Genomic DNA, 16,906 nt, shown 5'->3' on the forward strand with positions numbered 1-16,906 from the left:
TATCCTTGTTTCTAGTACATCAAAGTATATACATAAAATCAGCTTGCATCCTTCCAACGGCATAAGTCTCTTTGGGAAAGGCTACTCTCGATTCAGACTGTCAATGATTTACAGTTCCCTGAACACACAGTGCTGGTCCTTGCCTTTACCAGTTTATTCCCCTGAAATATCCTTGCTTCTTCTCCTCCTTACTTGGCTGCTCCTTTTGTCTTCAAGCTTGAAACTCTGGTCCCCCTGAGTCAGGTGTCACCTCTGTGCTCCCCCACAACCCACAGCACATCCCTCTATCACAACACCGATCACATGGAGTATCACTGTTTCTGTCCTTCAGACAGGGGAGTGTGTGTCCTATTCCACTACACAGGACCTGGCATACAGTAGGCAATCAGAAAGTCTTAATTGGATTGAAATAAAATGAAGTAGCCAAATACTTAACATAATAAAATTTAATCAAAACATATTTTTGCAGTGTCTACTCAGTGCCAGGTCATCAAAGTAAGCACTGTTGGCACAAAAATAAACTAGACTCATTTCCTGTCTTCATGGAACTTTAGGGGAGATGGACAAGTAAACAAGTGCACCCAAGTGTGATAAGGACTGTGTCTGCTGTGTGGGAGGCAGGGGCACGAAGGAAAGAGCTCTGGGGGCCAGGAGAGGCTTCACAGAAATGTGAAGGTTGAGCTGTTTTGAAAAGTGAGTGGAGGTTTAGTTTACCGGCTAGATGAGGGTACAGGGTGGGAAGTAGAAGAGAGAACTCTAAACAGATGGGGTGTAGCCACTCCAGGGAAAAGTGCTGGGAGTCTCCCTGGGGACAGCAGGTTGAAGGCCTAGGGTCACCCGAATGTTTGGTTCACTGTTTGAAACAGGGGGACGGGCACAGGCACTTTCTGGATGCTGTGAACTTCTGTGATGGGGTAAGAACAGCAAGATCCCAGATAACCCAACCTCCCTCTTTATTAAACACCTACAGTTTGCTGATTTCTATTCCAGGCCACCCTGGGGAGCAGGGGAGGGAAGAAAGAAGTATAAGACACTCTCCCACGCATGTACTCATAATACGTGTGATACAAATACATACCACACACAACTCACATTTGTATATTATACAGTTTGCCCACCTACAAGCCCAAGTATCTATACGTCAGAGACCATCAGAAAAAACTTTAAACTCCCTACTCCTCAACATTTATAACACCTAAGTTATAAGACATATTTAGGGAGACTGGCTAAAAGTTAAGCAATAGAGCCTTTCTTTCAGAGGAAGTTTTCTCCGAGGTGACCCTATACTGAACCCCAGTATAGAAAAAAAAGAAAAGAAAACAAAACAAAATGAAACAAAACAGGGAAGCCTGGGTGGCTCCGTTGGCTAAACATTTGCCTTGGGCTCAGGTCATGATCCCATGGACCTGGGATCGAGTTCCGCATCGGGCTCCTTCCTAAGTGGGGAGCCTGCTTCTCCCTCTGCTGGCTGTTCCCCCTGCTTGTGCGGTCTCTTTCTCTCTCTGGCAAGGCAAGGCAAGGCGCTGCTCTTTGAAGCAAGTATTGGTAGGAGTTCTGCTGTCAGGCCACCAAGACACATCTGAGACACCTGGGTCTCAGGGAAGCACAGAGATAAAGGTGCTTGAACCTTGGAAAATGCCAGAGCATCACTGAGCTGTGCCCTTAAACCACATTGTTTCATCCCTTCATACAATTATTTTTGTTGTGAATTATGTTTTGGTAAAGAAACCTCAGTTTACATTGAGAGGAATTCTAAGACGTAATGTTGTGATTGTAATAAGGACGTTTGATATTAAGGACATGGTCACATCCAGCATATAGAGCCTGCTTTACAGCTGCCAATGAAAAGAAGTGCTTCTCAGAAAAAATGGGTTTGTTTTTAAAGACCATCTCAAGACGGTGTACTTGATTATGTTTCTTGCCTTGCATGGCTGGTAGGAAGCTCAAAGCCAATATTTTGGCCCAACTCTCACGCATGTCAGGGAACTTAAAACATACACATTTATCTCACCCCTGTCTTCCTCTTTTTTTCTCCTACCTTTGTTTTCCCTTTACTCCAATTTTCTTATTTCTTTATTGATATACTATGATAATTTTTATAAGACACCTCAAAGCCTTTGTGGAAAGAACTGGTGAATAAAAGAGTTCATAAATTTAAATCTTGGGGTGAATGGGTGGCTCAGTGGGTTAAGCCTCTGCTTTTGGCTCAGGTCATGATCCCAGGGTCCTGGGATCAAGCCCCTCATCGGTCTCTCTGCTCAGCCAGGAGCCTGCTTCCTCCTCTCTCTGCTCTGCTACTTGTGATCTCTCTGTCAAATAAATAAATAAGATGTTTTTAAAAATTTTAACTTTTACTTAGTAATTCAGTATAATAAAATATACACATCATAAATAACAAATTACCTAAAACTCACTAGCACAAAGCTTACATGCACATTGCACAAACATAAAACAATATACACAGAGCACACATGCACATAATTCACAATCACAACACACCCTTCATGTTACATTCCCATGTAAACATGCACAAATACACACATACACACATGTTGTGCCCATACCAAGCTGCTCGGCAAGGAGCCGACCCTTCTCAGTGGGAACAACCCTCTCTTCCTCCATGTCACACTTGTTCCCAACCAGGATAACCTGTGCATTGTCCCAGGAGTAGGTCTTGATCTGAGTAGCCCTAAAAAGAGACAGAGAGAGGACAGTGTTAATGACATTCTGTTATGCTAGCAAGGACCCTGCAAAACTCGAAGACATCGTTTCCCTTCTGGGGCTAGCTACACCCAAGTTGTGTCAATGAACTCAGCTGAGGACAGATGGACACCTGCCCCAGCTCTGCCTGCAAACCTCAACCCAGATCCTAGAAGCCTTCCTCTAATACATCTGTCCATCCCTCTCCTCACTGGACAGAGAGCTCTTTTTTAAACACCTATCTTTTTTTTTTTTTAAAGATTTTATTTATTTATTTGTCAGAGATAGAAAGAGAGCGAGCATAAGCAGGGGGAGTGGCAGAGGGAGAAGCAGGCTTCCCACTGAGCAAGGAGCCTGATGTGGGACTTGATCTCAAGACCCTGGGATCATAACCTGAGTCGAAGGCAAATGCTTAACCAACTGAGCCCCCCAGGCATCCCTAAAACATCTGTCTGACCACGATAAGTCCTTTCTGAAAAGGACTCTCCTATGGCCCCCTGACTAGCTGTGTGATGAAGTCTAGAACCCTCAGGTGTTGAAGACCATTCACATCCTGTCTCTCTAGCTTCATCCCACTTCCTCCCACTTCTCACTATCCCGAAATGCTCTTCCATGGCTTGTGCCTTTGCCTATCCTGGGAGTCCCTTCCCAACACTAACTCATCACCCAGGGCCCAGGGCTAGTCGCATAATTCCTTGGAGGAAGCCTTCCCAGGCCTTCTCAGGCCCAGCTAGCCTCTCCCTGCTCCTCTTTGACTTACAAACATTCACTGAGGCCTCAGATGGTGATTCTTTGTGGAAACCAAAACGTCAGCAGTGTTTTCCTTCACATAGGATGGTTATGAAACTTTTTAAAATGCTTTTCTGGGGGCTCCTGGGTGTCTCAGTCATTAACCAACTGCCTTTAGCTCACGTCATGATCCCAGGGTCCTAGGATCAAGCCCCAAGTTGGGCTCCCTGCTCAGCATGAAGCCTGCTTCTCCCTCTCCCACTCCCCCTGCTCGTGTTCCCTCTCTCACTGTGTCTCTCTCTATCAAATAAATAAAATGTTTAAAATAACAACAACAACAAACTTTTCTGTAGGGGCGCCTGGGTGGCTCAGTTGGTTAGGCAACCGACTCTAGATTTTGGCTCAGGTCATGATCTTGGGTCATGGGATTGAGCCTAGAGTCAGACTCCAGCTCAGTGCAGAGTCTGCTTGTCTCTCTCCCTCTGCTCCTCCCCCTCCCTGTTTGCTTGCTCTCTCTCTCTTAAATAAATAAAATCTTTACAAAACATTTTTCTGTATTTTTCAAATTTTTGAAAATGAGCATATGCTACTTATGAGAAACAAAATTTTAATATAATGAATAAAATAGGAACCTTATATCGTGGATACATCTTTTGTGGGGATAGGACTCTGTCTCTAATTACCCTATCAAATAGAAATGATTACTTCTCCTTTTGGTCCCCTGCACCTTTACCATGGCACCTGTTACATTTGGCTGGATTTATAAGTCCCTCCTTGAAGGCAAAGAGAGTCTAATTCATCTCTGGAGTGCCAGTCCTCAGCACAGAGCAGAGAAGGTGTCAGCCAAGTGTCTGATGAATGGATCAGCCAGCTAATAGTTAATCCCGAAGCAGTCTTAAATGTGGCCCTATCCTGACACTGACACTCACTCTAACTCAACCCTAACTGCAACATGGACCTACTAATGACTCTGCTCCTAAAGCTGATCCCTCACTAATCCTCTCTTTCTTTAGGGGTGAGAAGCCATTCCTTCAAGGTACAGAATTCACTCAGCCACATTTGTTGTGGGCTGACAAAGCACCAGATTCTGTGCTGAGCACTGGGGCTTAGATGGCTAGTCTAGGGCCACGTTGCTAGGAGCAAAACTGAAAGGCCAGAGCTTGGGAGAAAGAGACACTCAATCTTCAGCCTCATGGCAGATAACTGGAGCCAAGTCTCCATATCTCCCCAAACTACTCTTCCTGTCCTCTTCCTCCCTCCTCCCACCCCCATTCACTCCCAGCTCCCAGATTAGCAACTCAGGTTATTCTTGGAGGAATCGTCACCAGGTGTTAAAATCACTGTGTTCCTGAGACAGAAGGAACAGGGACTGACAGTGAATGGGAAGAAGGTCAAGGCCAACAGGGAATGAGCAGCGTGCAGACACTTAAAGAAAGAGCTCATCCATGATAGGAGATGAGGGGAAAGATGGAGAAGGAGGGAAAGAGGAGGAGGGGAGACAGATCATGACTGAAGAGAGGAGAGGGAATAAAAAGGGGGGAAGGAAAAGGGAAGAGAAAAAAGGAGTAAAGAGAAAAGAGAGGAAGGAAAGGAGAAAAAGAAGATAGGGGGTACTTGTTAGAAGGGAAGAGAGAGAAGGGAGGAAGGGGAAGGTGACCACTAGGCTGAGAAGGAGAACGCAGATCACTGTGAATGACAGATATGTGGACTGCACCCTGGACAGTCGGCAAAGCCACTCTCAGCTCAAGGCTGCAACGCACCAACAGTACTTCACAGATCATGGCAACTGTTTTGTCAGAGAAGGGAAGTCCTCAAAGGGAAGCTATTATGCTAAGGGGAGCAGGAGATAAGCATGGCCCTGGCCAGCACTGCTGCTGTATGCCTGGCCTGTTCAGCTCTCTGATTCTGAAGAAGACCCATGGCACAGATGTTCCACCTCCTCCCATCCTCATCCTTTCCACTGGGAAAGGCTCAGGGCCCTCCCTCTTACCTATCCTTTCCTTCAGCTCCCTTCTCCCTGTGAGTTATGCTCCAGGAAGGAATCTGTAAATTATTCAGAGGTTGTACCTCTGGAGCTGCTAATTTCCATGGTATACTGAATCTTTATAAACTTGGACTGGATGTACTCTTGACCCCCAGCCGAGGGACAATTTTATGGGGAAGTCATATGTGGATTCATTCACTACTGTGACCAGAATGATTTTCCCAAAACATTAATCTGAACCTGCTGATTCCCTATTCAAATGTCATCAGCTAGGAGATAAACTCCAAACTCCTTACCCCAGCACTCAAAACTCTTCAGGACCGCTGGTCTTCCTATACCCCTCACTTATCTCCTACTCACTCCCTGGCTAAGTCCTGCTCATCTTACAAAATGTAGCATCTGAGTCAACAACTCTAGGATGTCTTCCCTGATCCCCAAGCTGGGTCAGAGCCCTCTACCGGGTTCCCACAGCCCTGGTGCGTGTCTCCATTACTGCACATCATGATATTCTCACTGCTTGCTTGCTGCTCTGTCCTCTCCTCTCATCTACATGTTCCTTGAGACCAGGAGCCATGTCTGATTCTTCTAGATTTCCCTAGCATATAACACAAGGCCTAGCACACATAGACACACCTAGACAGTTTGATGAATCATGAATGAGTGAGGTGAATGAATGAATGAGGTGAATGAATGAATCTCATACCAATCTTGGACAGCATTGAAGGATTCCTCATTGGTAATGTCATACATCAGAATGAAGCCCATGGCCCCACGGTAATAGGCTGTGGTGATGGTCCGGTATCGCTCTTGTCCAGCGGTGTCCTGCGTAGGAAAAAGAGTTAGCCTCCTAGAAAGTCTACTTTTGTTCCTAAAAAGTCCTCAGAATAATTAAAAAATAACCCAAGGTATATTTAAGGAGCACCTATTATGTGTCTTGTATTGTACTTGGTGGGTAGAATAAAATGTCTTTTAAAACCTCATAAAAATTGGGGCATCTGGGTGGCACAGTCAGTTAAGCATCTGCCTTCAGCTCAGGTGATGGTCTCAGGGTCCTGGGATTGAGCCCCACATCGGGCTCTCTGCTCAGCTTTTCCTTCTCCTCCTGTTTCTTCCCACCCCCTATGCTCTCACCCTCTCAAATAAATAAAAATCTTCAAAAAATAAATAAAACCTCATAAAATTTAATAAGAAAATAATTGAGGGGCACCTGGTTGGCTCGGTCAGTAGGGCAGACAACTCTTGATCTCAGGGGGTCATGAGTTTGAGCCCCATGTTGAGGGCAGAGTTTACAGGAAGGAAGAAAGGAAGGAAAGAAGGAAGGAAAGAAGGAAGGGAGGGAGGGAAAATAATTGAAATTTCAACAGAAAAAAGGGAAAGAGGAACAAACAATTCAAAGGAGAAGAGACCAGTGAATAATTATTATATTAAAAGATTTGAACTATTTTTTTTCTAAGATTTCATTCATTCATTTGACAGAGAGAGGGAGCAGCAAGCAGTGGGAGAGGGAGAAACAGGCTGGTGGAGCAGAGAGCCCGATGTGGGGCTCCATCCCAGGACCCTGGGATCATGTCCTGAGCCAAAGACAGATACTTAACAAATGAGCCACCCAGGTACCCCAGATTTGAACTATTTTAAATTATAATTCCCATTATAGATGAGGATATAGTGAGATGTACAACCCCGCACCTTGCTCATGGAAACTTGGTTGAGTCTTTCTGAAAATCAATTTGGAAGTCTCAAGATCATTAAAAATATTTGCACCTTTAAAAAAAAAAAGGATTTTATTCATTTATGACAGAAAGAGGGAGTGAGAGAGGGAACACAAGCAGGGGGAGCTGGAGAGGGAGAAGCATGCTCCCCGCTGAGCAAGGAGCCTGACGTGGAACTCGATCCTAGGATGCTGGGATCATGACCTGAGACAAAGGCAGATGCCTAATGACTGAGCCATCAAGGCTCCCCAATATTTGCACTCTTGACCCAGAAATTTTCCTCCTCAAAATTTTTGCTACAAAATTAGAAAATCAGACCTATGCACAAAAATATTTGTTGGGACATGCAACAATGCTTGTATATATGATATAGTATCAGTTTTCTGACTACAGATGTAGAAAAGAAAACTGGAAAAAAGCATATCAAAAGACTAAGAGTGATTATCTCTGTATGAGAGCCAAGAATTACAGGGATTTTAATTTTTTTCATGCACTTTTATCTACAATAAGCACATGTTGCTCTTATATAAGGAGAAATAAATATTTTGCTTAAAAAATAACCAACACGGGGCGCCTGGGTGGCTCAGTGGGTTAAAGCCTCTGCCTTCGGCTCAGGTCATGATCCCAGGGTCCTGGGATGGAGCCCCATATCGGGCTCTCTGCTCGGCAGGGAGCCTGCTTCCTCCTCTCTCTCTCTCTGCCTGCCTCTCTGCCTACTTGTGATCTCTATCTGTCAAATAAATAAATAAAATCTTAAAAAAAAAATAACCAACACAATTCTGTATCTCAAGCAGATCACAGCCCAGTTGGCAAGATAGACATGTAAGCAAGCAAGCAAAAACAAGACCAACAGTGAAGTGTCATTGGAGCACATTGGGATGCTTCACAAACGTCCACACAGCCCTTATGTGAGGGACCAGCCAATCTTCTCTATTTGATTACAATTTCAGAATGCATGATCCTCGAGCATGTATAAAACATTTCCTCATATATTAGCTTATTTAAATTTTATAAAATCCCGAGGTAGGTATTATTAGCATTTATATTTTATAGCTGAGAATACAAAAATGCAGCCAGGGTATGTGACTTTCCCAAGGTCACAAAGCTGGTGACACAAACTATGCCTTAAATCCAGAACTTCTGATTCCAGGTCCAAAGCACATACCACTAAACCTTAATCAAAGAAGGATGTATGTACAAATATTTCCAAAACACAATCTACAATGATAATAAAAACAAATAAGGAAACAATAATAACTACACCATGTCATTATTTGCACATATGTTGCACCTGTTATCCACATACTCAGAAACACTCTGTAGGTTACTCCATTTTACTCCAGATGAGGAAATTGAGGCTTAGACAGATCACCACTGTCAGAATTGCAATTCAAAATAAGTCTATCTGGCTTCCCTATGACCCTGCAATTGCACTACTGGGTATTTACCCCAAAGATACAGATGTAGTGGAAAGAAGGGCCACCTGTACCCCAGTGTTTATAGCAGCAATGGCCACAGTCACCAAACTGTGGAAAGAACCAAGATGCCCTTCAACTGACGAATGGCTAAAGAAGACATGGTCCATATATACAATGGAGTATTATGCCTCTATCAGAAAGGATGAAGATCCAACTTTTGTATCAACATGGACAGGACTGGAAGAGATTGTGCTGAGTGAAATAAGTCAAGCAGAGAGAGTCAATTGTCATATGGTTTCACTTATTTGTGGAGCATAAGGAATAACACGGAGGGCACTGGGAGATGGAGAGGAAAGTGAGTTGGGGGGAAATTGGAGGGGGAAACAAACCATGAGAGACTGTGGACTCTGAGAAACAAACTGAGGGTTTTGGAGGGGAGAAGGGTGAGGGGATGGGTGAGCCTGGTGGTGGGTATTATCGAGGGCACGTATTGCATGGAGCACTGGGTGTGGTGTATAAACAATAAATTCTGGAACACTAAAAAGAAATAAATAAATAAATTTAAAACAACAACAACAACAAAAACCCACAAAATAAGTCTATATGACTCCTACACTCATTACAATTATATTATGAATTTATACTATGATATGTAATTCATATCCATGAACCATACTTTGTGTGATCTAAAAATGGAACAAGAACTATACCTGCCCTCAAAGAGCCTCAGTAAAAGAACAGAGGTAGCTAAGACATACACTGATAGACTGATAATAAGAAGTATGTGGCAATATGTCTTGAGTTCCAGATAATCAGTATAAAGAAAACGTGTCACACAAATCGGGTAAGGTAGAAACATGGTGATTTTGAGTAATTATAGAAGATGTCAAAGCAGAGATAGTGTATCTGTTAGGATATACTGAGTTATTCAGTAACAAAGCAATCCCTAAATCTCAGCAGCTTAAACAAGGTTTTATTTTTTACTATTACTACATATCCATTAAGAGCTGGGTGCTCTGCTTTTTGTCTTCCTATTCCAGGATAAAGACCAACCCAGAGGGAAAAAGTGTGAGTCATGTGCTGGCTCTTAAAACTTCCACTTCTCCCATTTCACTAGCCAAAGCAAGTCACACGCCCACATCCAAGAAAATGCAATCTTTTAATATGCCCAGGAGGAGAATCATAAATGTGGCAGACAGCGTAGCTCCCACTAATGGAATCTGTACCAAGTCCAGAAGCACTGGCCTGAAGATGTGCTTATGTGACAATAGTAGGAGGACAACAAGGACTTCTTTCTAAAGAAGAATTTTCCAAGCAGAGAAGTGAAGGAAAGTATTATGGTAGAAGGAAGAGTTTTTGCCTTCGAGTTACTCCAAAAGAACTAAAGGAGTAGGTGCTAAAACTAGAAAGAGCTTTAAAGGTTGTGCTATGGGTTTGGACTTTATCTTTTTTTTTTTTTAGGCTCCATGCCCAGCACAGAGCCCAACATGGGGCTCCAACTCATGACCCTAAGATCAAGACCTGAGCTGAGATCAAGAGTCAGACACTCAACCAACTGAGCCACTCAGGCACCTCTGGACTTCAACTTTTAAAATGAAAGATTTTGAGGCAGGGAATTAACATAACTAGATTTTAACTTTATTTAGAAAGATCACTCTGGCTGTGATGCAGAGAATGGAGTGGAAGAAGAGATGGCAAGCAGGAATGCTAGTTAGAAGATCTTTGCAGTGGTTCCAATGAGTCCCAGTAAGCATTTGAAATAGAGTGGTAGCACTGAGAATGAAGTAGAAACAGATCCAAGAGGTGTTTAAGAGGTGAACTGTAGGGCATGGTGATGGATTAGAGGTGAAGAGATGAGAAATTAAAGATAACAGTTATGTTTCTGGCAGGGCTTATTTTCTCCATGTTCTCAGCAATTCAGCTCTGGCCCAGACTTGCACAAACTTACTCAGAAAAACTGAATCTGTACTTACTACACCCACCATTCTTGGGGAGCATATAAATCTCCATCTCCTTTTGTTGAGCATGGTCCTTACTCTTCCTCTTATTCTTACTCTTCCTCTCAAGTGGCTTATCAGAGTATTCCTACTAACCACATACAGTACTTCTCCCTAAGAGTTCTGGCAAATATAATTTTCTCCATTTCATAAATGAGTACGCAGATGAATGAATTAATGAATGAGTAAAGAGATGGATGAGTGAGTGAACACATAACACTGGAAATTTTAGGCACCACTGAGAGAAATCATCAGTTTACCATATCTATACAGAAGTTGTGTGTGTACCTCTGGAACCTGCCAACAGTATTTGATCCACTCCACCCCCACACACCCTTGCCTCAGCTTCCTGAACTCCTAGGAGTCAAGACCACAGATGAGACTCCTTCCACCCATCAGCAGGGCAGGCCTCAAATCTTGTCCTGTAGGGTCTAAAGTTTAGCCAACCATCCCAAGCAGTGATACAGAGGTCCAGGAAGGATTTCTGAGCAGCTGCATGGCTAGCAGGTCTCAACTCTTCTCACTCCATCTGTGTTATAGCATTTCCCTGTGAGAGTTTCTAGTCCCCCACTTCTTGACTAGAGCCTGGCCCTGTGTGCCAGCTATTTGACAGGAGAGTCCTGCCACCCAATTGATGTCCAATTAAGCCCCACATTGGGTGTAGAGATTGGAGAAGAGAAGAGAAGAGAAGAGAAGAGAAGAGAAGAGAAGAGAAGAGAAGAGAAGAGGAAAGAACAAAGAAAAGAAAAAAGAAAAGAAGCCAAGCCCTGGTATGGAGTAATAAATGAGCTTGGACACGGAACCAGTTTCATCTCCATGCTCCTAGTGCCTAGCATAGGGTTGCGCATACAGTAGGGATTCAATCACCACTCGCTAAACACAAAGACCACATAGTTTTGAGACTGAGTGTGGTCTCTGAAGTTAGACTCCTGGGTATGAATCCCTATTCTACCACTTACAATGCGGTTATGGTAGGCAGCCTCTAAAATGCCTCCCAAATCACTGTCTCCTGGTATTTATGCTCTAATGTAATCCTATCCTTGGGCAATTTTCCCTTCTGAGCAGTATTCTCTCCATCTATAAAGTGGGAATAATAATGGTATCTATTTATTGTGAAGATTAAGAAAGTTATTATATCTAAAATGCTGGGAATGTTTCCTAGTACATAGTAAGTGCCATAAAAGAATCAGAATTGTTATTTCTGCACTTCCAGAGTTAGCCCCAGGAACAGGGCCAGCTTCCCAGTGTCTGCCCAGCTGGAGTAGATGAGCTTCATGAAATGTGTCACTTCCCACTCATTCAAACCTGCCCAGGGCTGCCTCCAGCCAGAGTCTTAATATGATGCTTTCCTCAGGGAGTAGCAAATGGTCTGATAGAAAGGGATCGGATGAGCATAAAAGTTGAGCAGGGTTTGGTCTGACTCCCAGCTCTGCATTCATCAGTTGTATGATTTTGGAAAGCTAGGGTTTTTTTGTTTTGTTTTGTTTTGTTTTAATCTCTCTGAGACTCAGCTTCTTCACACCTAGACTAGAAATAATGATGCCTCCATTGTAGGCTGTTTGCAATTACAGAAGATTTTTTTAAAATGTCTAGCTCATAACTGCTACTCAAATATGGGAGTACATATCATTTTCATTATTACTTAACTCTTCTAAGCCTTAGTTTTCTCATTTGTAAAGTGGTAATAATAATACCACCCTTGAAGTGCTTGTGTGAGGACTACAGATAATGTATTTGTAGTGCCTGGCAGAAGGCCAGGCACACAGTAGGTGCTTAGTAAAGCCCATAGTAGTTCCTACTACTACTGTTGGTATTGTTGTTATGGTTATCTCACTTGAAGAAACACAAGGTTGGAACAACAACAATCCAGCTCTCACTATCCTGTGCTCAATGGAAAGTAGCCCAGAGAATTGCTCCTGAACCTCCCTCTCTCTTTTATTTTTAAAAATCACTTTGACAAACATTGATTCCCCTCCTACTGATGAGAGTCAGAAATAGAACCAAAGAGGAGACAGGAAGGAGGAGAAAGAAAGAGGCATGACTCACTGGCTACTTAAGGAAGAAGACCATGTCATCAAAAGCAATCAATTCACTTCTGTGAAACAGGCATTCATTGAGCTCTTTCTGTGGGCAAAGCATTACGCCAGAGAGTGGACACCAGGGTGAGCAAGCCACTGCCCAGCCTCCAGCAGCCGCACATGGCAGACAGACACACAGGCAAGGGGGAAAGAAGCTAACATCAACTGAACACCTACTATGTGCCAGACATTTTGATAAATGCTTTATATACGGGATCTCATTATTTACAGTAATAAAATAAAACGCTAGTTGAGCATTGTTATATGCCAGGCTCCATGCTAAGCACCTTTCCTATTTTATTTAATCATCAAACAGCCTTGACAAACTGTTATCTCTATTTACAGATGAGAAAAAGTTAAATGACTTGCCTAGGATCCTGCAACCAGTTCATAGCAGACAGAGTCAAACCTGGGGTCTGTCTGATTCCAAAGCCCATCCTCTTCCCAGGATGCCCATTATTTCCTATCATTTCTCTTAACTGTTGCAGCAGCCTAAAGCAGGATAAGTTTGAGTCTCCATTTTATATATAAATTAGCTGAGGATCACAGAGGTTAAGTAAACCGCTAGAGTCATAAGCTATAAGGAGACAGAGTCAGGATTCAAATTCTGTCTTTTGACCACAGCCTGTGCATTTTCAATACAACCTACAGCCCAACCAGAATATTCTTGATCCCGTTATGCCCCCTAAGACAGGACCCAGCCCACTCTGCAGCATACCATCCCCCCAGATAGGAGGTCCTCTAAGGCTTCCTGGGGCGAATGATCTCCCCTCCACCAGAGGGTAAGGCTGTACCCACAGAGCTTAAATGGAATCACATGTGTCTGGCACTCAGGTGCTCAATCAATATTAGTTATCTTCTTTATCTTCCACTGAATCACCAACCCAGCACAGACCCTTCATTTCTCTCTAGAGTTTCCTCATGGTCGCCCACACGTGCCACACTCATTTCTGCACCATATTTCTGTTCATGCTACTCTCCGCCACATCTTCCCTCTCTCAGCTCCTCCACTTGTCTTGACTACCAGATTGTTGAATTCTAAAGCTAAAAGAAAACCTTAAGAGTTTTCAATTTACCCTCTTGCTCAAAATAGGAATTCATTCTACAGCATACTTGTATTGAGTGTTTCTAATGCTGGATGCCCACCACCTTAAAAGGCAGCCATTCCGCTGATGGACAGTTCTGTTTATTAGAACATTTCTTCCTTCTGTTGAGCTGAACTCTGTATGTGGTAATTTTTATCCATTGATTTAATTCTGTTCTCTGGAGACACAAAGAATAAATCTAATTTTTCACTCCTGTGGCAGCCTTCCAAATATTTAAATCCTATGTTTGCTTAGCTCTTAGAGGTTATAAAGTTTGTTCTTATTATCTCAGTTAATTCCCAAAGAAATCCTATGAGAGGAAGAACCAAATCCCCTTTCCACAACAGAGGCAACTGAAGCTTGCGGAGGCAAAAGACAGTGAATGATGGAAAGGGGCTTAAGTAAACCCAGGTCTTTTGGCTCCAAGGAACCACGGCTCTTTACACAAGGCTACAGCTCAGTTTTAAACCACCTGTCACAGGGACTTGGACAATTAACTGAAGGACCAGAATAGTGATGGGAACTTGAAACTCTATCATGGGAGGACAACCACAGGAAGGAAGATGTTTAGTACTCGGGGGAATAGCACTGCCATCTTCAAATATCTAAAGTGCCTAACAGGTTTCCCTCCTTTGCCTTTCTTTTCTTTCAAATCTTCACTGGCTGTGGCAGTGTTGGCCACATCCTGAAGATCAAAGGATACTACAACACATACTGGCTTCAAATCTGCTGCAGAAGGTAAACACGCATTGGATGGGATTCTGAGGCCTGAGGGGCTGTTCCCATAGAGCCTTCCTGTGCCTTTTCTTGAGGCAATACTCCTCCTTTGAAGTGCAGCTCAGCTCAGCTCAGCTCAGCTCAGCAGAGAAGCTCCCCTGACCATCCTGGCAAAGTCAAATGCTCCAATTACATGCTGTCCTGGCACCGTGTACTTCTCCTTTGTGGCACTCATCCCCACTGTAATTTTGTATTTATTTGTGTAATTATTGGATTAAAGTCTGTTTCTTCTGCCAAACTGCAAGTGCCACAAGAACAGGATGTCTGGTTCTGCTTACTATTATGTCTCGGTGCCGGGCACAGCACTAGCACATAACGTGGGGGAGGTTTCCAATAAATACTTGTGGGAAGGATGAATTTATTGGGTGTCTGCAACATTTTCAATATAGCACACTGACTGTCAGATGGGTCTTTTCTAAAATCCAAATCTCATTATTTCCCTCTTGACCTAAATCCCTTCTCTGGCCTCCCACAGCCCACACCACAGGGTCCAAAATTCCCAGTAGAACACACAGACCCTTCAAGGAACTACCTCAGGCTTCCCTTCCAGTTCCTTCCCTCTGTCTGTGGTAATTCGACCCATGAGTTCCAGTTTTGCCTAACTACGTGTGGGCTTTTGCAGATTTGCAGATGTTTGCCTGGAATCCCCTTCTCTTTTATAATTTACAAACTCATTCAAAGGTCACATCCTCTTTCAAGCTCTCCCTGACCCCCCTCCCCTGACAAAATAACTTCCCTCTCCACTCTTTTATGCTTTGGTATTACATCCCTGAACACGTCACATTTAATACAGTTACTGGTTTATTTATCTGTCTCCTTTTTCAGATTATGAACATCTTAAGACCCAATTTTATATTTAGCTAAATACCAGACCCTTGACTATAGCACCTGACACACAGTAGGCGCTTAATAAGAATGCTGAATGAAACTCAAGGGGTGACCATGAGCTGGATAGGGAAAACTCACTTAGTAACTTCAATACTGGTTAGAAAAGGTCTGTGAGATCATACAAACCACCTCCTCTTACTGGTCCCTTTACATGTTATAGACAAAGGGAGAAGCCCAGAGCAGTGACAGAACTTGGAATGTCACACAACTAGTAAGAGGTTATTTCTGGGGCCTCCATCCCTGGATACCACCCTGCTGCATACCTTCTTCCCCGGCCAGACTCTTCCCTCCTCCCTCTTCAATTCACTATCTCTGAGCCATGTAGGGAATTAGAAATAATGAACACCAAGAAGGCAGGTAAGGAGAGCTTCTGGACTGGTTCTCCCCACACCCCACCCTTTTACCCATAGCTGCCATGCCCCAAGTTCTCTGTATTTTGCAGCAGCAGAGAGCTGAGACATTATGTCCCATGGGAATGGTAGGAAATCAGAGGTAGAGGGCTTTTCAGGGAGGTTCGGTGGTGCCTGGGAGAAGCAGAGGACTGAGGAATGGAGAAAGTGATCTCATGAAGCTAACTTGGTGTTATAACCATCTGTCCTCAGCAGTATAAACCACACTGCAGAGCACGTACAGTTTATAAACATTTTGTTGCATCATCTCACTGGATACTAACAATAACCCTGGATGCAGACTTTTTAGAGCCAAAAGAAATTAATCTTAGCTCATCCTGTCTGATTCCTTTATTTTGCAGGTAGGGAAACTGAGATCTAGAGGTCTTCCCAAGGTCATACAGCTACTTGGCTGGTCTGGGATTCAAATCTATTTGGACTCCACAGGATGTTCTTTCCAGCATACCATATATTATTATCACTACTGGTTTACAGGTGAGAAAATTAAAGTCTAAGGGCATATAGGTAGTAAGTGATGGAGCCTTGACGGTGAAGGGCAGGAAAGAGGTCACTGGAATCCAAGACTGGGGATTATACAGCACTTCCCTGCCTGCTGTAATCCTATCTAACCTTTGAGGTCCAGGTCAAAGAGCATCTACTCCAGAAAGTTCTTTAGGATCCAGCATCAAAGTTTGTCATCATTCCTTCTGAGCTTCCACAGAACGTACATGGGACTTTATTTTAGTGACAGCAGAGCACAGAATATTAGAGCAGAAGCTTCCCTTCCAAGAATAATCAATTCCACAACTATTTATTGAGCCCACACTGTGCCAGTGTAAAAGTTCCATGTAATCCCTGCTCTGGGAATTCTCAGTCTAATGGGAAAGGTATCTCAGATATGATAAATCCCATGATAGATACATATAGGGTCAACTCCCTCATTTTACAGAAGCCAAGGCCCAGAGAAACAAGTGCCCTGGATTTTTATTTTTGGCATTGGTCTCTTACACAAAACCCTCAAAAACTGAAAACTCAAAATCTCTCAAGGATATAACTATTGCTTTCCATTAAGATATAGGCATGACATTTTACTTTAGGCAGGTAAACTAAAGGTCATAGGACTTCCTTTCATTGTCCCTCAGTATATCTGAC

The 16,906-nt window shown here is 43.3% G+C and overlaps 1 protein-coding gene across 2 annotated transcripts in view; it reads right to left on the bottom strand.

Moving 5' to 3' along the window:
- The window catches only part of RAB3B (RAB3B, member RAS oncogene family), a 70,276-nt gene that overhangs the window by 16,563 nt on the left and 36,807 nt on the right, over positions 1-16,906 (bottom strand). For both annotated transcript variants that reach the window (XM_032844150.1, XM_032844149.1), the window contains exons 3-4: positions 6,117-6,235; positions 2,565-2,689 (exon numbers count right to left, since the gene is read on the bottom strand). In XM_032844150.1, the coding sequence (XP_032700041.1) occupies positions 2,565-2,689; positions 6,117-6,235 (244 nt within the window). The remainder of the gene's footprint in view (positions 1-2,564; positions 2,690-6,116; positions 6,236-16,906) is intronic.

This window comes from Lontra canadensis, unplaced genomic scaffold (genome assembly GCF_010015895.1).
Source record: "Lontra canadensis isolate GAN:19392208 unplaced genomic scaffold, GSC_riverotter_1.0 scaffold148, whole genome shotgun sequence".
Classification (NCBI taxonomy): domain Eukaryota; kingdom Metazoa; phylum Chordata; class Mammalia; order Carnivora; family Mustelidae; genus Lontra; species Lontra canadensis.